Source organism: Drosophila arizonae, chromosome 5 (assembly GCF_054131065.1).
Source record: "Drosophila arizonae isolate 15081-1271.41 chromosome 5, UAZ_ARI_1.0, whole genome shotgun sequence".
NCBI classification, from domain to species: domain Eukaryota; kingdom Metazoa; phylum Arthropoda; class Insecta; order Diptera; family Drosophilidae; genus Drosophila; species Drosophila arizonae.
This window is the reverse complement of record NC_142925.1, coordinates 2,467,039-2,487,128: the sequence shown is the minus strand read 5'-3', so window position 1 is coordinate 2,487,128 and position 20,090 is coordinate 2,467,039. Positions and strand designations below refer to the sequence as shown.

Here is a 20,090-nt window from a genome sequence, read left to right as displayed (position 1 = left end):
GACGCCAGCCTCAACGTTTGAGCGCTTCTCAGGCTTTGAGTGAAAGTCGCTCTATATAAAGGGCAGCAGCTGCAGCACTTTTTCAGTAGCTCAGGTCCGGTGGGGATTTAACGTGCAATGCAGTTAAGTAAAGTGGGATCGCTCAGCAAAGCATTAAGGACTAGGAGGAAATAGTTAAAGGAAATTCTTGGTGGAAATACTGGGAAAGGAAATACTTAAAGGAAATACTCAAAGGAAATACATAAATTTAGCTAAACCATTACACTCTGATTTCCCATTTTCAATAGGAAATAGAGAACAGAAAACAGAATTTAACAATAAAATAGGTTTGACAAGTAAGACAAGATCGTATGATCATTTGCGGCGATTTGGCAGAGATTGAAAGAAGTTTCAGTTTGTCTCATTGCTGTTCCAACAATCTAAAAATAAAAGCAAATATTTATTAGATTACTTTTATAATAGTGGCTCAACTAAATGATACCTCAGTGTGTGTGTGTCTGAGGTAAACAAAAAGAGATAAGCGAAATATATCAGAGCTCATGCTGAGCTACTTCAAAAAGTCAAAGAGCCAAAGCTCTTGTCAAGCAGCTTTAAATAAAGTTAATGGAAGTGATGAAATTAGATTTTGACATGGGTTTAACCTAAGCACGAAATAGATTTAGATATAGTTGGCTAATTAGCTTAGTATGTTTATATGCTGCATCTGTTTATATATATGATCTTATCGCGTGTCAGCTTAGTTAGGCTGCAACATTCATAAATTGCATCTACGTAATCAGAAAGGCCGTTTTTATTGATGCCCAGAGATAATGCAAATCTCATTTTAATTGATAGCTTAGAGAAAATCTAGATCAGTATCACAGGGCACTTGAATGGAGAGAGTTCAGCAAGATGAGCGACGATACAAAGGATCCAAGAGAAGTGGCTCCATTTCTAAAGGAAAGCAAGCTAACGGCCATCGATCAGAAGGAGCAGGAGTTAGAGGACGCCAGGCGGGAGCAGGAGCTAAGCGAAAATCTAGATGATGGCAAGGATATAACCTGCGGCTTTTGGATATTCAAAGGACCTACGCTGCAGAGGTAGAGCCGAGTGAATATTTACCCAAAGAAATAATTATATATATGAATGTTTCGCAGTTTCGCCACAGAGACAATGTATGTGACCATCTATGGCATCGCTGGCTGTTTCATGGCCATGTGCTTTGCCTATTTCAATGGCACAATTACCACACTGGAGAAGCGCTACAAGATACCCACAAAGACGTTGGGCATCATTTCGGTGGGCAACGATATGAGCACCATGTTTGCCTCGGCCTTGACTGGCTATTATCTGCGCAAAGTGCATCGACCACGCTGGATGGGTTTGGGTAAATATACATATACAATATATAATTTTAAAAATTATGTAAAGAACTTCTCAAATTAAAGTAAATCCCACTTCCAGGTCTGTTTACAATCGTCATATTTTGTTTGCTAAACTGCTCGCTGCACTTTATCTATGGCGCTGGCGAGGATGCTTTGAAACTAACGCGTGATCATGGAGCTTATCAGAACTTGAGTGGACATTTAACTAGTTCACAGAGAGATCAGAAGCTGTGCATGAATGAGACATCGAGTTGCATACAGGAGGATAGTGTTTGGGTGCCACAAATGATTCTCTTTCTAGCTCAATTCATTTTGGGCATTGGTCAGGCGCTATTTCTAGTCGTGGGACTGGCCTACATGGATGACAACACCACCAAGTCCAAGACGCCAGCAATGCTCAGTAAAGCCGGAACGGAATTTATAGATCATTTGCATTGTTTAACTATCTGACTTACTTTCCAGGCTTCTCCACTTTTCTACGCATGCTGGGTCCTGCCATAGGCTACTCCTTGGCCTCGCTTTGCCTGCGCTGGTATATAGAGCCGACAGCGGAGCCATTGATCAAGCCCGAAGATCCTCGTTGGCTGGGCGCCTGGTGGATAGGCTGGCTCATCTTGGCCGCCATGACAGCCCTAATTGCCTTTGTTATGACACTATTTCCCAAGGAGCTGCCCAGCTCGAAGGCCAGACGCTTGAAATACCGAAAGGCTGGCGAACCAAATACAACTGTGGAAATGGACTTCTCACTGGGCTACATGTGGCACTCGATCAAACTGCTGGCAACAAACAAGGTCTATGTGTACAATACGATTGCCTCCATACTCTACTTCTTTGGCTACATGGTCTACTGGATATTCACGCCCAAGTACATTGAGACCCAATATCAGCAATCGGCCTCGATGGCCACCATGGCCACGGGTACCGTAGCTCTGGGCTTCTCTGCGGCGGGCGTGCTGCTCTCTGGGTTTGTTGTGTCCAAGTACAAGCCCAGTGCCAGAGCCTTGGCTGCCTGGAATGCTACGGTGGACTTTTTGACAGTCGCTGGCATCTTGGGCTTTGTTGCCATTGGCTGCAAGGGCAGCGATGAACTGAGTTCCATGGCAACAGTGGATGGTAGCTGCAGCGTCTCCTGTCACTGTGAATATGTGCACTATGCGCCCATCTGCAGTCCCGATAATGTGACCTATATATCCGCCTGCCATGCTGGTTGCACGGCCAAAACAAAGGATCAACTGGAGCGCACTCTATACACGGGCTGTGACTGCATTAATCCAACAAATTTAACAACTGGAATTGAAGTAAATTGAACATTAATTCGATTATTGCATCGGATCTACAAACTCATAGTTTATATTCACAGTTGCAGTATGCTGTGGATGGCGCCTGTCATGTGGACTGCTTCAATCAGTTTCTCCTTTTCTTGGGCGTCATGTGTTTCCTGAAGCTCGTCGGTGCCAGCAGCAAGTCAACGAATCTGCTCATAGCATTGCGGTGCATACCGCCGGAGGACAAGAGTTTTGCCCTGGGCTTGGGCAGCATGGTGGCTTCGCTGTTCGGCTTCATACCCAGTCCCATTTTCTATGGCTGGCTGATAGATAAATATTGCTTGGTGTGGGGCAAGACGTGCAGCAACAAAGGCAACTGCTGGCTCTACGACACCGTATCCTTGAGGTGGGTGCATGCTGATGCCTTTTCCAACATTTTGGCCATATAATCTTCACTTTGATGTATTTTCAGATACGCCTTAAATCTGGCGGCTGGCACTTGCATATTGCTGGGTGGTTTTATGAACATTGTGGTCTGGTATCATGCCAAGCATCTCAAAATCTTTGACGACGAGAAAGCCAAGAGCTTGGAGGATATCACACTAAAAGACTTGGGCAGCACGCTGCAGCTGCAAAAGCTTGATGAGAATATCTAAAAATATCTAATATGTACTGTTATCTGACGTAATTTTCCACAATAAAGACTCCCAGATTATATCCAGTCTGGCGCTTATCTTCAAAGACATATAAACTTGACAGCTATATGGATTGTGAGCTGCTCTATTTACGAGTGAGGGTCGAGGGATAAGCGCCTACTATAAGTCAGTTCAATAAGGGCAGCCACTCATCGGGCAGTGGCGGCTCTAGTATAGCCGTCGTATTGTTCTCCTCGATTTCATTGGCATCGCACAGACACCACAAGGCATCGAAGAGCAGCAATTGGAGCAAACCTGCGCCAGCTGTGCACTCTTCAAATGTTATTGGCGGTAAATCATTTTGCGCCTGAGCGCAATAGACATTCAATCTTTCGTTACTCAAACGAGCCAAGCATATGGCCTGCCCTTTATGCTCTTCAACTTTCCACATGGCTAACAGGACATCAGGCAATGGTTTCATGTACTCCTTTAACAAAGCAGCGGCAGTAACATTTTGTGTGTAGTTTTCTTGAGTTCGTTCCAGTTGTTGCTTGTAGGTGTTTTCCGTAAATCTCTCATGTTGTAGCTGATATAGGCAACGCGCAGATTTTGCACAAAAATTGTTTTCCAATATATTGTGTACTTGGCAACTATCCAAGACAATCGGTGGCAACTTTTTCCTAGTCACTCTTCTAAGCTCTTGCAGAGCTTGCAGAAGCAATTGCTGTTTGGGCGCAACAATAGCTACATAATTCTCTAAGCCATTATCCTCGATTTCCAGCATGATATTTGATAAAGCTTTGCCCATTTCATCATTTCGAATAAGCTGCAATATAATTGTTTAAAAGATAAATTCTTTATATAAGACGTTAGCTTACAGGCATTCTCAGTCGATCCACAGTCAAGTTCTTATCCCTCAGCATGGCCAAGCTTCGGGCGTAGCACAGACGCTGCTCCTCGGCATTGGCACGCGTTACAAACACAACAAACATCTACAAAAATGTTGTTCAAATGTTTATATATATATTTAAATATATTGTTCAGTTAAGTACCTTATGCACATACGGTTCCTTACGCACCCAAAACTCATTTAAGTTCAGGGTATATGTCTTGCTTCGGTCAATGCGATGCAGCACTCCGGGATGATAGTACTCCAAACCCATATTATCATATGTTTTATGTACGCGCCGCAAACGCCATTGCACCTTCTTTGAATACGCCGTATACTCATCATCTGTCATGCATTCAATATTGGCAAAATCATCCGGTTGGACACAAACGCCAAATTTGGAAACTGGTGGCCGGCCGGGTCGCACATAGCCCTGGGCCTGTGCCTCGGCTTTCTCGTGCCGTGCTGCCACTAGGCGGTCGAGTAGCTCCTGCTTTGAGCCTTTTGTACTTAAGGCACGACCGTATAGGTCACGTACCAAATCACGTATATTAAATTCGGAAACTGGCAGCTCCATTGCACAATTTGCATGCCAAATATTTACCGCAATCAAATGCTGAAGCGCGAAATTTAGAGATGAGTCGATATAAGGCAGTGCTCTAAATTGTCCAGTGAGCAGTGCTGCAAAGTGTTGGTTTAGGAAACATCTAGCAATCGATGTATCGATACGACAGAAACGGACATTTCAATTTTGCTTTAATCTCAGTTACTTTTGTATCTTTGTATATTTGTTATTCGATCTAAAATAAAGTTCCAAATTAAAACACCTTAATGGAATAGGGAAAATCACAAACTTTCAATGGAGGAGAGTAGTTGCGACAAATGGAGGGACAGAAACAAAGTAAAACCACCACCTAGACCGAGCTGCTTTCAGCCATTGGAAGGAAATTGTCCAGAATGCAAGCCTCCCGAAGAAATTCCACCACAGGAGGAACAAACTGTGAAAGAGGAAAACATTGTGAAAGAGGAAAACATTGTGAAAGAGGAAAACATTACGAAAGATGAAAACATTGTGAAAGCAATTCTCAAGCCAGAGCCTCCAACAAGACGTGTTATAGATCCAAACCGTCTATGTGCATCGTCATCCCTTTCTCCTAAACGAGAAAAATGCTGCAATCTACGTGAGGCCGGAGAAGCTGAACATAAAGATAATTTTTGTTCAGCAAAATGCAGCCCACTGAAACCAGCTATGCTTCACTTAGAAGAGGTATGTCTTTATAGGCATTTACTTTCTATATGTTAAATTTCGTAATTTTTCTTCAATAGTGGACGAAGCGTCCTCGGCCAAAGCCTACTTATAAGAATTGTGTTTACCTCAATAATGAACTTTTGGCTGGACGTGCATTTCCTATGAAGTTTCGGATACGTCGAAATGTGCGCAATTGTGGTGTGTGTGGTAGGGCAATGTATTTACGTGACTCAATTACGGATAGTTCAAATATAATCTTGATTTCGAACTGCTGCGACGTCCAGGTGTATCCAAGTTCGTATATTGAAAATTGGCATCGTGTACCCATTCTTTCAATAACACGCAAAGAATCTATGCATAAGAAGGTAATTAACGAAATCTGTGTGCTTGAACCCAAAAAACTTCCGCCACCGCCTCCACCTCCACCACCACCGCCACCACCTCCACCCGAAAAGAAAAAGCCGAAGAAAGGAAAGAAATAAATTTGCGAAAGTCCTTTTATATAATATGTGTCAAAATGAGCGCCATCGGCTAAATAACAAATATATTTCGATTTTTGTAAATATCCGACTATCTCAGATCGATTGGCAGCTAATCGATGATTATTCTTGTCGCCGTCAACATAGCGAATAACGTATTTTTAAACACCTTTAATGAAATGCAGAGGATTATTTCTGGTTTTTCAATTTGCATTTAATTAATTTAAATTCAGTCGCATAAGCATACTTAGCGTTAACCTAATAACTAAAATGTATAATTCAGCTTAATATGAAAAACAGCGCTGCCAATTCACAATATATGTACGTAGAAAAGGGGGGAACTTAACACTTGATGATCGAAAAGTTTTCCTTGTATAATTTCTTGACTTTAGATTTCGTTATCGAGAATGTGTTTCTGTGTGTGTGTGTGTGTGTGTGTGTACAGTTACAAATACTTGAATATTGTTAATATTGTTTTTGTTGTTGTTGTTGTTGCTACAATACGTAAATACGACTTAGAGCTAAATCATGATTTTTTATTCCTGCAATTCTCTCACAAAATGTTCATTGTTAATTGTTGTTGGAGTTTTGCTGGCGTTATTAAACTTTAGAATTTGTTTTTGGAAAACTATGGATAGCACTCGCTAATTTGTTGTTTTCGCAAGGCGTTGTATTGCAGTTGAATCGAGTTTTGAGTGACATCGAGGTTCACAACTATATATATACATATGTATATATATATATATATATATATTAAACATACTTTAGTTTACAGCTACATATGCACTTGAAATATTGATTTAAAAATTAGCTACAAATTGTTAGACTACATTATATGTATATGCACATATATAGTATAGATATAAGATAAGCGTCTACTTATACTGTCGAGTGGCGAGTCACTAAATTTTTAAAATGAAAATCTTCTCTTTCTTGTGCTAATGCGGAGGGAAAGGGATTTGGATGGGAATGAGGATGAGGATGGAACATTGTGAATGAGGGAAAGCCTATGTTTTTACAATCACGGGAAAAAAGTCTTTGAGTAGTGTAGTGCGACGCTTTTCTGCTATATCCATTTGATTCTCGAGCACAGCACGATCCGTTGTCTCCGCTCGCTCGATTTTCCATGACAGATTCTCAATTTCAGCCTCCAGTTGCGCCTGCAAAAATTAAAATTATATTAATTAGAATTATTAAATATGTGTTTATTTAATTATACAATATATATAATATTAACTAGGCTAACCATACGTAAAGAAACAACTATATAAACTGATTTTTGAATTTCCTCTCACCTGCTGGTATTCGAACAGATTTTTGCGGGATCCCGGTTCCATATAGTAGGCATATGGATACGTATATTGCAGGGTATATCGACATTTGGCTAGCAGCGCGGCTGCATTGAACAGGTATTGCCAATCGATCCAGGTGCCGCTGCCATTCATCACCTTCGTATTGATCCGCTGACGCAGTCGATCGATTGTCTGTTGCTCGAGCTTGAGAGACTTGGAATGGTTCTCCCAGCGCTCGTAGTAGTGCAAATACTTTTTGAGTGCCTCGCGCGCCTGCACATGAACCGATTCGTTGGCTATATTGGGATTATCCTTGTAGCGCGAGCATTCGTAATACTCTGAACCGTGCGTCTTCCAATCCCCCAGGCACATCCAGCAGAAGTCGTGCTTGCAGTTGAAGCACTGCATGTGATTGCAGCCGCCGTTCTTCTCGATGCAGATGTGACACTTGGGACAGTCTTTGGTATGGGCGCTAATGTAGTTGGCTGTTTCGCTGTCATCGGCGCACTTCGTCAGCCACTTCCTGATGATCTGACAGTCTGTGGGCGCATGGTAGTCCATGCCGCACTTGAAGCAGAAGCCCGTATGGCACACCTTGCAGATGGCACGCTTCGCACAGATCTCCGATGATTGCACAATGATTTGGCAATTGGGGCCGGGACAGAAACGCAGCTGCGGATGAGATTTCACGTAGTCCTTGAAAGCAAACTGCTGGTACTTGTCCCGCATCACTGGCCGTGTGACCAGAGTCAGTACCAAATCCTCGGGCACCCGGACATTACACTGCTGTGCCATGCAGCCAATCTGTATGGAGATGCCCTGAAAGATTTGCGTCTCAAAGTAAATGGTCCAGCAATCCTTGCAAAACGAGTGTCCACACGCCAAGCTATAGAACTTGTCATTCGGCTGCGTGCTCGCACACACCGGACACATCCGTCGCTGTGGCTGTGACTGTTGCTGTTGCTGAGGATTGCCGCTGGCAGCTGTTGTTAGCGATGAAGTTGATGAAGATGCTGTTGATGTCCTATAGCCGCTGCTGCTGCTCAAGCGCAGTTGGGCGGCCGCAGCAGCACTCGTCGAGGCCGCGTCCACGGCTGTGGTGGGTGGCTTGATTCTCGCCGACACGAGTAATGCATTCGCATCCTGCCGATACTTCTCCACCACAGCCGCATTGTTCCACTGGTGCTCGAGCAGCAGCACTTTGGCCAATGAAGGCGTTATTTGTAGTATTGTGTTCAACTTCTCCACCAGCTCGTTCAGCAGCTTCTCAATGTCCTCGACGGTTAGGCACTCGTACTCAAAATATTCGGGATCGGCGCGCTTCGGGTCAAGTCTCTCGACATCGCAGTCTTCGCCTAAAAGTAGACGATAGTTATTGATCAATATAATGACACAGTAGAGTCCGATATATTTATTGCAGGGTAATTGAGAATCACTGAGAGAAAGGATCGATTTGATCGATGTATTCTTTTCATACCCTATAAATGTGACATATTTTACCAGATAGTTCGAACACCCTTATTTTCTGTTTCTGTTATTTTGAATCGGGTTTTCCACATAATCTACCAAAGGACTAGCCAGGTGCAATCGCTAAATGATTCATTTCCCTTTTCTACCTGCTCTATTCACATGTTTACAATGAAAAAAATAAAAAACAAAAACGAAAAAAAGTCCAATTCATGATAATCTATAATGGAATTGATTGCCATTTTAGCGACGGCTTGGAAAGAGGGAAGACAAAAAATATTGAAGGCCGAATATTACGCCGTTGGCTTACAAATGAGATATTTCTATGACGTCACAACCAGCTCAGTGTAGGCGTGTGTGTGTGTAGGATAGAGGAGAGACGGAGATGAAGCAGCAGCTAAAACGCAGGTCAAAAGCAGCTAAAATTGTTGACGGAAGAAACTGCACGACGCGTCGCGACGTCAGACAGCGAACACTTGAGCACGCATCTCGCTGCGGAGAGGAAGAGCAGCAGCAGCAGAAGCAGCAACAACAGTAACAATATCAAAAGCAGGTAAAAGGCATACCAGTAGAAAGAATACAAAGTAAAGGTGGCAATAATACAGATAATAAACAGTACATGAAACCAAAGTTGAGCTAAGGCGACTGACAGATACCCTGTATATGCACATTAAAAGCACTTAAACTTGCACAACACGCACGATACAAATCTTGTTATCGATAACTTGATGTGCAGCTGATCTGCTGCACTTTAGAGATGAGAGCGTTTAATAATGAGGAAATTACAGAACTGCTATTTTGAGCTTAGCACAAATCTAGCACTGGTGCAATATACCCTTGATCCCATAAGTATAGGGTATAATTAGTAACAACAGAGATTTAATAGAGCGCTGGCCCCGTAGTTCTTGGCACTGGCCAAGCTTGACGTACGTACGACCATTTCAAGTTCAATTTCAATTTCATAATTTAAGTTTCATGGTCAGAAAGCAAACGTAACGAACCGAACACAACAAGAAATATTAAACACAATCAAATTATATTGTAAACGAGCGAAGAAGCCGCAACGGGCGAACAAGAAAACAACGAATAGGGGGAAAAGAGTTCAAGTGTAAAAGGCAGAGAACAGGGCAGGTAAAGGCGAATGTCAAGAGCCAAGCAACGTGCATGCGATTTTATGGAAGGTTAAATGCAAAATGCTAGGCACGCCATATAATTTTGTATGTGTATGTGCGCGCGTGTGTGTGTTTGACTTAAAGGTGAATAACCAAAGCAAAACGTATGCAAATAGTAACCACAAACACACACACACACACAGTGACATGTAGTAAGTGACCATGTCCAATAAGAATATTAAAAGGCTCTAATTGTGTTTGTGTGCTTCAAATCGATTGAGTGTGTGTAATCGATAAACTGCACAAAGCGTCCTTGGACTTTGCTCTGTTTCTGCCCCCCCACATCCTTCTCAAAACTTACCTGTATTATAGTAATCATAATCGTCGTCAAATTCCCCATCGTTGTCCGATTCCAATTCCATTTCAATGTCCGAGTCCATTGCAACTCTGTCAGAAGGTGGCAGTTGCTGAGTCGGTGGTGGGGAAGGAGGTGTGCCAGGCAGCCTTGCTTCTGCGTGTGTGTTTGTGCGTTTCTCGCTTGGTTGCCCGTTTGTCCGTTGCCTTGCCTGCCGACGACGATTGAAGGGCGAGTAAAGCAAAATCGTAAAAATACTTCTTTACAAGGCTACTGCACGAGCGAGGGGGTTGGCGGGGATTTCTTTTGTTGTTGTTGTTATTGTTATTGTTATTGCTGCTGCTATATTTGTAACAGTTGCTATTGTTGGTGGTGGCGTTGCTGCTGCTGCTGGTGGTAGTGGTGGTGGAAGATTTAGTTATTGTTGTTGTTGTTGGTGCCGTGGGGTACGTTGCAATTGTTGTAACGTCGCTGTCACACTCCCCATTTACATCGCTGCCTGGAAGAACTTTAGCCTAGCGGGGTGGCAACGTCGCTGCCAGTAGATCCCGTTTTATTTTCGTTTCTCACACACACATATTCACGCGCAAGCACACACATGCAGAGCTGTTCGTGCTGCTACTGCTGGTGCATTCAATGCTGTGCATTTGATTTTGCTTTTTTTCTATTATAAATAGACACTAACGACGCACTCAGGTTAATTCTTTCTCACTTAGTTGTTGTATTGTGTACGAGCTACGCAATCAGAATGCAATTATTTTTACTTGCAGCATTCAATTCCTTTGTCTTTTGATTTTTCGCAGCGCCTGCCTGCCTTTGCACTCGCACTCGCGCACTAGCTGCGTTGCTCGCCCCTCTCTTTCACTCTTTCTGTGATTACCCCCTGCTCTTATTAATACACTCACTCGCACAGAGCAACACCCACACGACGCTGCAGGCACACACAACACGGTCACTAGCACGAGTACATTCTACAGTTTATGGCAATATCAAATAGCGCAGTTTAATTTATAAGCTATTGCACTTTCTACGTTCATTAATAATAACTTATAAGAACAGCGAAAAACGCTCTGCGACGCAGAACTACAAATTACGCAGTGTGACCACAGTCAATATACTAAAAATATATAGAACAGCTGTTTGTGGCGGTTGTCCGATATATACCCATTTTCATAGCGCATTTTTGCGTTTATATTGAACGGCTCTATTTACTGATAACTTATCGGAAGTAAACCGTATTCCTTAGTTATCGCTTCAAGGTTGCCGGCAAAATTGCGTTGCTTCTTGATATTGTGAAATCATTTGAAAGTGTTGAAAGAATAAGATGTCGACAATTGAGAAGCTCTCTATACAAGGTGTTCGCAGCTTTGGCGTTAATGCCGAAGATATGCAGGTAAGCTTTAAATGACGGCTTGCCACAGCACCTGTTGCTAATCCTGTCCTATTAGAGTATCACCTTCTCGTCGCCCATTACGCTGATCCTGGGTCAAAACGGATGCGGCAAGACAACAATTATTGAATGCCTGAAATATGCCCTCACTGGCGAATATCCGCCCGGCAGCAGCAGTGGCAAGAACTTCGTGCACGATCCCAATATATTTGACAAAAATGAGTCGTTGGCTCAAGTGAAAATGCTAGTGCGCGACCGTCGAAATGTCCAGATGTCCATTTGCCGTAGCATGAAGGTTACAAAAGTTAGAGCCGGTCTTACCTTTAAGACTATAGATTCCACGATTAATTTTTTGGGTGGCGACGGAAAGCCGTCAAAGAACAGCCAAGAGTCGATGAGCTCTCGCGTCATCAATACGGATATGGCTATTAGCGATTTCATGGGCGTATCCAAGGCAATAATAAACAGTGTTTTATTTTGCCATCAAGAGGACTCCAGCTGGCCACTGGATGAGCCCAAAAAGCTGAAGGAGAAGTTCGATGCGATCTTTGGCATAACGGAGTACAACAAAGCACTCGACAGGATCATCAAGTTGCGAAAGACAGCCGTGGAGGAGCTTAAAGTAATGAGTATGTAACTGGTTTCAGGGTAAATAACCAAAGATTAAGCTGTTAATATACCATTTTCAGATGCAAACTTGAAGCTCTTGGAGCACTTTAAGAAAGAAATGGACGAGAAAACGATGAATCTGCAGAATGCGCAGCGTAAATGTGAAGAAATTAAGGAGGAGTGCATCAAATGTGATGAGGAAGTAAAGCCCATTGATGCTAGACTGAAGGAGATACGGAATATTGAATACGAAATTGGGGAATATCAGGCGGAAAAAGTCAAAGTGGATACCAAGTAGGGAGAACATGATATCTTCAACTGTAATGATGTTATACTGTATAAATCCTTTATTCTTGCCAGGCACCAAAGTTGTGTGGAGCAAATAGCCAAGCTAAATAGACAGATCAAGACGCCCTTTGAGGGCTCTCTCGTGGAATTGGAGGCAGAGATACGTAGCTTCAGTCAGCGAATGTCCGAAATAAAGTATCAACTTACTGATGTCGAGGAACAACTTCTGCAAAAGCGCAAGTCGAAGGAAGAACAGCAGAAAACGCAGGCCAAGCAGGATAAGGAACGCTACGTGGCACAGCAAAAGCTAAAGAGCGAGCAGGAATGCAAGCTGGAGCTCTCGCGACACATTCAGACTTTGAGCGCTCAACTGCAACTCAATGTGGAGGCATCAGTCGTGGATAATCCACAGAAATTAGTTGATCTTCTGGATGACATCGATGGGAATCTTATGGCCAAGCAGTGTGAGATCACAGAACTGTCACAGAGCAATGATCAGGCGGATCAAGCGCGTCAGGAAAAAATCGATGAGCTGCGCAACGAGCTAACCAAATCGGAGCAGAGCATAAAAACACAGGAAAAGCAAAAGGCGGACACCGAGCGAGATATCGAATCACTGGAGCTGAATATCAAACAAATCGAAACTTCGCAACAGCAGCTCAAAGTACTCGAGAAGCAAATCGCTGACACAACTGAAAAATACGAGCATTCCACGCGCAACTTCAATCAGGAGGCATGTCGTAAGGTTATAGCCAGCAAAAAGGCGAACAGAGACAAGAAACAGGCGCAGTTTAAGCAGCTCGACGATCAGCTCACATTCCTCAGCTCCATCGCTAATGTGAAGACTGAGATCGGACTCAAAGAGAAAGAGCTGGAGAAGAAGAACCATGAGGTACAACGTGTGCGCAGCAAACACGCCGATAATCTGAGCAAGTTTTTCAAAGAATCAATATCAAGCAATTATCGTCGGGCCATGCAAAATGAATACGATAAGCTACGGCGAGAGATTGATGAGTTAAACGTGGATGCCAACGGTAAAAATTTGGCGAAACAATCACATGAGATCAAGCGGAAAAACCTAATTGAAGAAATCGCGCGCATGGAGAAGGAAGTGCAGGACTCTGAGGAGCGCATTTATCAAAAGTGCCATGGCAAACCCTATGATGAGCTGCTGCTGCGCAGCAAGACAGACATAACCAAGCTACAGCTGGAGCATGGTGCACTCAAGTCTGCCGAGGCCATGTACAAGAAGTAAGATAAGCAATCTAACTGCACTTCGATAATCTAATCTCGATTTTAATCGTGCAGGTATATACAAAAAATAAATGAGGAGCCCAGCTGTCCGTTGTGTCATCACAATATGTCAGGGGATGAGGTGCGTCTATATTTATTGCTATCATTAACTAATCTAATACTCGATTGACCCTTAAGGCCTGCGATTTGACTACCGAGCTGACGGATGAAATACAAAAGTTGCCGGACAACATAAGCCGCACCGAAAAATCCCTAAAGACAGAGCAATCGAAGTATGAGCAGCTACTGCAGATCAAGCCAACCATTGACAAAGTTAAGGAGTTGAAGGAGAAGCTGCCCAAGAAGAGGGAGGAGCTGCGCACCATTGAACAAAGTCTGGGTGACATAGTCAGCGAATATGAGACGCTAATGGCTCGACTAGGCGAGCCGACGCACAATATGGACTTGGCCAATTCGATGCTGGGCGATATGACGCTGCTAGATGAGGCCCTGAAGGAATCTATGCGCGTTAAAAAGGATCTGGAACAGCTAAAAGTACAATAACAATAAAATACCTAATGTAGTTATTTATTGTAATATATTTAAATTCCAGCTTAAGTTGCCAGAGAACTATGATGCCAGCGTCTCCATAGAAGATTTGCAAAAGCAAAAGGCTGAGGTGTCCAGAGAGCTAGAGGCTGAGTCCAAAGCGCTGGAGACCAGTCAGCAAGCATTCGAGCAGCAAGTGGAGGCACTGAGCCGCTTGCGTGAATTTCTAAATGGGTAGAATTTAGTTGCCTATATAAACATATATATATTTATTAAATTTCTCATATTTTAGCTTAAAGGACAAACGTATAAATCTGCAGGAGGGCGTGCAGAATCTACCCCAATTAAAGGAACGTTTGGACAAGCTAACACGCATGGTCATTGCTATTGGCACGGAGGTAACGGAGCTCCGATTAAAGCTGCAGCCGATCAAGCAGAGGCTGGGCGCAGCCTTGAGCGAGAAGGCGCGCTTGAAAGAAATTGAGCGTGTTAAGCTGGAGCAATTGCAGGCTAAATATATGGAATACAAAAGCATCGATAAGGATATACAAAGGCAAGCAGTTAAATACTTATCTTATAAATATATATAATATATTCTTTACAGATTGAACGCCCAGGCGCTGGAGTTTGCCAAGCTGGATCTAGTGAATGCCATCAAAAAATACGATGCCTCTATCAATGCAACCAAAGAGGAGCTTAGCAATTTGGTAGCTATAAGTATTTTACCCACTGATATGTAGAGTCTATAACCAACCACATTCCAGGATACACAAATCAACGAAAAGAACGATGAACTGGAAGCCATTAAGAAGAAATGCTTTGATCAACAGGCTCTGGAGCGCGATCTAAAGGACAATCGCGAGTTAAAGCAGCTGCAGCTGAAGGAAAGCGCATTAAGTGAAGATTGTAAGAGGCTAGCAAAGCAATTGGGAAATCTCGATTTTCGCAGCGTCACAAAGGAGAAGAATGAGCTGATAAGGAAACGTGATGCGGCCACCGTGCGACGTGGCGAGCTGCTCGGGCAACAGGGCGAAATTAACAATCAAGTGAATAAGCTCCAGAAAGAGATGGCTGAGCCGAGGTATAAGGAGTCTATGAAGAACTATATGCGAGCCAAGTTCGAGGTGGCTGTGAAGCAATGTGGCATCGAAGACCTGGGCCGTCATCGTCAGGCCTTGGATTGGGCGCTGATTGAGTTTCACAAGGAGAAAATGAATAACATCAACAGCTTGATACGGGAGTATTGGCGCATGATCTATCGTGGCAACGATATTGATTATATACAAATCAAAACCGATGACAGTCCAAGTGATACAGCGGCCGATCGGCGCAAGAACTATAACTATTGTGTGGTCCAGTCGAAGAATAACTCCGTGATCGATATGCGTGGCCGATGCAGTGCAGGACAACGTGTCCTGGGCTCACTCATCATTCGCATGGCCCTGGCGGAGACGTTTAGCAGCAACTGCGGTGTCCTGGCCTTGGATGAGCCCACCACGAATCTGGATCGTGATAATATAATGTCATTATGCGATGCCCTCAATCGCATCGTCGAAAGTCGCCAGCATCAATCGAATTTCATGCTCATCATAATTACGCACGACGAGAATTTCATCTCATCGCTGGGCAAAATAACAGATTATCATCGAGTGTATCGCAACTCTGAATGCAAATCGGTGATACAAAAAGTTCGAGTCGATGAGGGACACTAGACCAGACTAGTATTCCAAGCATGCAAAGAAGATGTCATATTCCCTATATAAATATAGGAAATCTTTCTTTTCTATATCTTTAAAACATATATATAAATGTTACCATATGCCATATTTACTATGTTATCGAGAGTGTATATTCCTTATTCATGTTATATTATAAAACTTAATCTATTAAATACTTTTTATTAATCAACCCTAACGATGACTGATTAGGTATTAAAAGAGATGTGAGCAGTCTCTGTCGTAGAACAAATAATCATTATTGCTTGATATATTTTTGGAATCGAGTTTATATTGAATCCTGACCTTAGTATACACAGTTAGCTGCGCTTTGATAATCTGAACACCTAGTAATCAATTTGTAAAATCTGAAGTTTTCCCATCCATGGCACATGCCACATGGCTGGCAGCAGTTGTCGAGTGTGGACCGACGCAAAAGGCGTTGGCCAACATGCAGAAACAGCGCGATGTCCAGAGTCCATAAATGACGACCAGCCCGAATTTGTGCAACTGATGGAATGTGAGAATGTGGTTAGGAAATATGTAGACCCAGATAAGCCGGTGAAACGGCGAGCCGATCTAACCGATTCATTCATCAACCATGGAGGGGAAGCCTTTCAGATTTCAAGTACAAAGATTACAGGCCCCTGCTGCATGGAATGCGGGCCACGCGGTGCAGCAGTACAGGCAAAGCAGGTAGGCATTGAATATAGAGTGGAAACTGCACAAAACGATCATTGCAATTAGTCGAACAAACTTTCTCCTATGTAAAAGCTCTCTTAGCGAGCTTTTTCTTGTTGAGATGACACATCGTTTCCCTTCCAGTTGTCCCAAAGGGACTCCTGTTCGTAAGCTCACTATCGATTGCATATATACCTATCGATATTTTGTTCCGTTGATGTTTGATTTAACTCCCAATTTGCAGCTAACTTCGCTAAGAAGAGACAAGCCCTCGCATAAGCAGGCCGTTCGCTTGGACTCTCAGACCTATGTGGGTCGTGTGTTTCCCATGAAGTTTCGACTACGTCGAGCGGCATGCAAGTGTCTCAACTGTAATCGGGAACTAGCGCTACACGAAACAGTGACTGGCAATGAGGATATGCTATTGTTGTCCGATTGCTGCACCGTCAAGATAGAGTCACACAAGCAGATCGAGAATTGGAATCGTGTTGCTGTCGGTATTATAACGGGACAGCAAAAAATTTCCAAAAAGACTTTGACAGAAAGCTGTAAGGAAGATAAAAAATCTGTGACATTGCCACGTCTACCTACCAAAGATCCTGTGAGGAAATCGAAGAAAAGAAGAGCAACAAAATTTGTGAAGAGCGACAAATCCGGACCACAATCGAAAAAGTCAAAAAATTGAATTCAAATTGAAACGGCTTTAAAAACAGATTGCAATGCAATTTTGAATAGAGTTCTCAGTTAAGGCCTATAGATGAACGCCGATTATTGAAATTGCACAATTTTGAATTGCTTTTCATTTATATGTTTTAACTAAAAAATTCTATTTAGAAATGTTTCTAAAGTAGCTTCAATGCGAAGGCTAAGTATTTTTTTTTTTTTTTTACTAAACAAAATTATAAAATTATAAACGTACAAAGTGTAAATTTCAAATAATAAAAAAAAAAATGTAACTGTTTATTGATCTGAGATATAAAATGAATTCAGAGAACAGAAAAATGTCATCCTTCGCTAGTCGAGTCTATCTAGACTCTAATCTCTATTCTATCATGTAAGATACCCGGATTACTGTCTCTTCGTACGAATGGCTACTCAGGCGGACAGATCAAGATCAGTTCATAACTACTTTTAATGGATTCAGAATATATAAAATTAGGCAAATTCGAAAGACTAATCCACAGAATGGATTGCAATCGAATCAGTAAACATTTATTTGCATTCTTAGGTCCGAGTTCGCAATCTAAATTAAGAATTCGCTTGTCTTATCAAATAATTATATTATCAAGATACACAGACAAAACCTGTACAAAAAGTTAAGATCATCATTTTTATGATATAATTATGATGTGCTGCTGTCTGGCAAGCGCTTAAAGGTTATTTTTATTAGACTGAGATATAAAGCTAAGTTATTTTAAGACTAAGTATAGATAGAGCACCGTTAGCCATGAAGGAAAAGACTTCTTTTGCAGTTCCTTCTTTATTTGGCAGTAAGTGAGTATATGTAAAGGAATAGAGTCTCATATAATGCTCTCTCTCTCTCTCTTCCTACTGCCTCTCTCTCCTCTTCGGCTCTACTTGGCATCACATAATTTGGGACCGTTGCCAATGCAGGCAGCATAAGCCATCAGATGTGGAATCGTGTGCTGCTGCATGACTCCCGTAAAGAGATGACTCTGCGGTCCGGAAGCGAATATGGCTACATCGTCGCCGGAATGCACGCCCTGATCCTTGGTTATATAGCCAGGGAAAACAAAATCATCGGCTCCGATTTCCGATGTCATATCCATGCGCTTGCCATTCGCATCAATGTAGTTCTTGGGGCCGACGGCATAGTTGAGTGTGCTGTACCTAATGCCATTGACATCTGAGTCGTGTTGGTTTAGTCCGAGAATGGATGTGCCCCGGCCAGGATAGCCAGCTATGGTCAGGGCATGTCCGTGATCCGATGTGACGACGATCAGGGTATCCTCAATGCTCGTCATATCGCGGGCCAGCTGAATGGCCTTCTCGAACTCCAGTGCCTCGTCCAGGGCATAGCCTGCCTTTGTGTAGTGATTGCCGTAGTCAATCAATCCACCTGATTAGAGGAGATGCTATCAAGTGAACTGGAAGGGAACTGCAAAGCCATAAGAGCTAGTCTCACCTTCAATAAAGACGAAAAACCCGTTTTCATTTTGGCTCAATTTCTTGATGGCCACCTCCGTGAGCTCGGAGAGCGTGGGCTGATAGCTGGGATCGGCTTCCAAGTGGAACTTCATTAGGTTGGACTCGAAGAGTCCAATGACACTGGAGACGGCCGAGACGTTCAAGCTCAGCAGCTGCTTGCGATTGCTGACGAGGACGCCGCCCTCGTGACTCGCCTGCCAGCGTGAGAGCAGATTGACGCCATCCGAACGCTCACCTGGCTTGCCGTGCAAATCCTTAATGGTCTTTGGCAAAAACTTGCCCATGCCACCGCCAAACATGACTTCGAAATTCCGTCCAGGCACTTGGGTCACGAGTTGGGTGGCCATATCGACGCATTCTTTGGAGTCCACGCCATAGCTTTCCACATCCGTATCGCATTCCCAATTGCGATTCGCTGTCTTGGCATAGGCACCCGAGGGACTGGCATGGGTGAGCGTTGTGGTCGTTACAATGCCCGTGGATTTGCCAGCATTCTGGGCCCATTCGGCAATGGAGGTGAGTCGATTAGCTGGATCTTGGCTTTCTGTGCAGTTGTTAAAGTTCACCGCTGCGCTGACGCCGATCTCAATGATGTTTGTCTTCACACCGCACAAATACGCCGTAGCTGTGCAGGCAGAGTCCGGCACTTGGGCATTGGAGCAGTAGGTCTGCATAAGAAGAGAAAGAGAGAGAGAGAAAGAGAAAATAGAGTATTTATTATATTAGTTTCTCTTCTTTAACTCACCCGACTTAGACCGGTGTGTGGGAACCGTTCGAAGCTCAGCGACGCCTCTTCACCGGTTCCGCCCGCTCTCTGACCCTTGAGTATGCGCGCCGCTGTCACCGTGGACAGCGACATGCCATCGCCCAAGAACAATATCAAGTTTTTAGCCCGCTTGCCATCCGGCTGCGGCAGCTTCAACCTCTTCTCCAGCTCCTCATAGGCCAAATCATACCAGAACTGTGGATCTTTTTCCTCTGGCGGCGTATACTTCTCAGTGGCTATGCCAGTGTCGAAGCGTGCTTGCAAGAGTCTCCTGCCAGTCAGCTCTTCTACATGATGAACTCCATCGTTTGAACCGAGGGCAACGCCCACCAGGACGAGCAGCACAAATATAAGCTGTTGCTTTAGGCAAAGCATCTTAGGCATCTACCAGACGGGCTCAGCTCTTACCAACTGATACCATTTTCGGCACTCTGCCAAGGTTTATATACATGAATTTAGAACTCTATGAATGATTTTTATGGCTTAGTGATAGCAAGGTATTCTTTTTTCTTGTTATTCTCAAATGGATTTAGCTATTCACTTATCTGCAACTCAAGGCAAATCGGTGGCACACTTTTTTCTC

At 43.4% G+C, this 20,090-nt stretch overlaps 7 protein-coding genes across 7 annotated transcripts in view; 4 read left to right on the top strand and 3 right to left on the bottom strand.

Annotated features, from left to right (window-relative positions):
* dve (SATB1_N and homeodomain domain-containing protein dve) overlaps positions 1-1,956 on the bottom strand; it is a 109,635-nt gene extending 107,679 nt beyond the window's left edge. Inside the window, exon 1 of the mRNA XM_018011521.2 lies at positions 1,820-1,956. The gene's annotated coding sequence lies outside the window, so the exon portion shown is untranslated. The remainder of the gene's footprint in view (positions 1-1,819) is intronic.
* Positions 892-3,372, top strand: LOC108616376 (solute carrier organic anion transporter family member 74D-like). Its single transcript, XM_018011525.2, has 6 exons — positions 892-1,079; positions 1,137-1,366; positions 1,444-1,764; positions 1,827-2,662; positions 2,725-3,035; positions 3,102-3,372. The coding sequence occupies exons 1-6, from the start codon at positions 892-894 to the stop codon at positions 3,283-3,285; spliced, it is 2,070 nt and encodes a 689-aa protein (XP_017867014.1). The 3' UTR covers positions 3,286-3,372.
* Positions 3,373-4,886: 1,514 nt separating this feature from the next.
* LOC108614836 (uncharacterized) lies at positions 4,887-5,965 on the top strand. Its single transcript, XM_018009057.2, has 2 exons — positions 4,887-5,420; positions 5,480-5,965. Exons 1-2 carry the CDS (start codon positions 5,013-5,015, stop codon positions 5,882-5,884), a joined length of 813 nt encoding a protein of 270 aa, XP_017864546.1. The 5' UTR covers positions 4,887-5,012; the 3' UTR covers positions 5,885-5,965.
* A 105-nt stretch (positions 5,966-6,070) lies between these two features.
* ari-2 (E3 ubiquitin-protein ligase ari-2) lies at positions 6,071-11,237 on the bottom strand. Its single transcript, XM_018011528.2, has 3 exons — positions 10,114-11,237; positions 7,177-8,528; positions 6,071-7,041 (listed from the first exon to the last, which is right to left on the bottom strand). Exons 1-3 carry the CDS (start codon positions 10,190-10,192, stop codon positions 6,889-6,891), a joined length of 1,584 nt encoding a protein of 527 aa, XP_017867017.1. The 5' UTR covers positions 10,193-11,237; the 3' UTR covers positions 6,071-6,888.
* A 116-nt stretch (positions 11,238-11,353) lies between these two features.
* Positions 11,354-16,084, top strand: rad50 (DNA repair protein rad50). The gene is made up of 10 exons (XM_018011520.2): positions 11,354-11,500; positions 11,556-12,126; positions 12,187-12,400; positions 12,467-13,645; positions 13,703-13,769; positions 13,826-14,182; positions 14,241-14,410; positions 14,469-14,729; positions 14,781-14,883; positions 14,941-16,084. The coding sequence occupies exons 1-10, from the start codon at positions 11,432-11,434 to the stop codon at positions 15,886-15,888; spliced, it is 3,939 nt and encodes a 1,312-aa protein (XP_017867009.1). The 5' UTR covers positions 11,354-11,431; the 3' UTR covers positions 15,889-16,084.
* A 71-nt stretch (positions 16,085-16,155) lies between these two features.
* On the top strand, positions 16,156-17,535 carry LOC108616382 (uncharacterized). The gene is made up of 2 exons (XM_018011532.2): positions 16,156-16,587; positions 16,817-17,535. The coding sequence occupies exons 1-2, from the start codon at positions 16,291-16,293 to the stop codon at positions 17,255-17,257; spliced, it is 738 nt and encodes a 245-aa protein (XP_017867021.1). The 5' UTR covers positions 16,156-16,290; the 3' UTR covers positions 17,258-17,535.
* Positions 17,536-17,900: 365 nt separating this feature from the next.
* On the bottom strand, positions 17,901-19,947 carry LOC108616378 (membrane-bound alkaline phosphatase-like). Its single transcript, XM_018011527.2, has 3 exons — positions 19,487-19,947; positions 18,719-19,409; positions 17,901-18,652 (listed from the first exon to the last, which is right to left on the bottom strand). The coding sequence occupies exons 1-3, from the start codon at positions 19,889-19,891 to the stop codon at positions 18,147-18,149; spliced, it is 1,602 nt and encodes a 533-aa protein (XP_017867016.1). The 5' UTR covers positions 19,892-19,947; the 3' UTR covers positions 17,901-18,146.
* Positions 19,948-20,090: the final 143 nt, after the last annotated feature.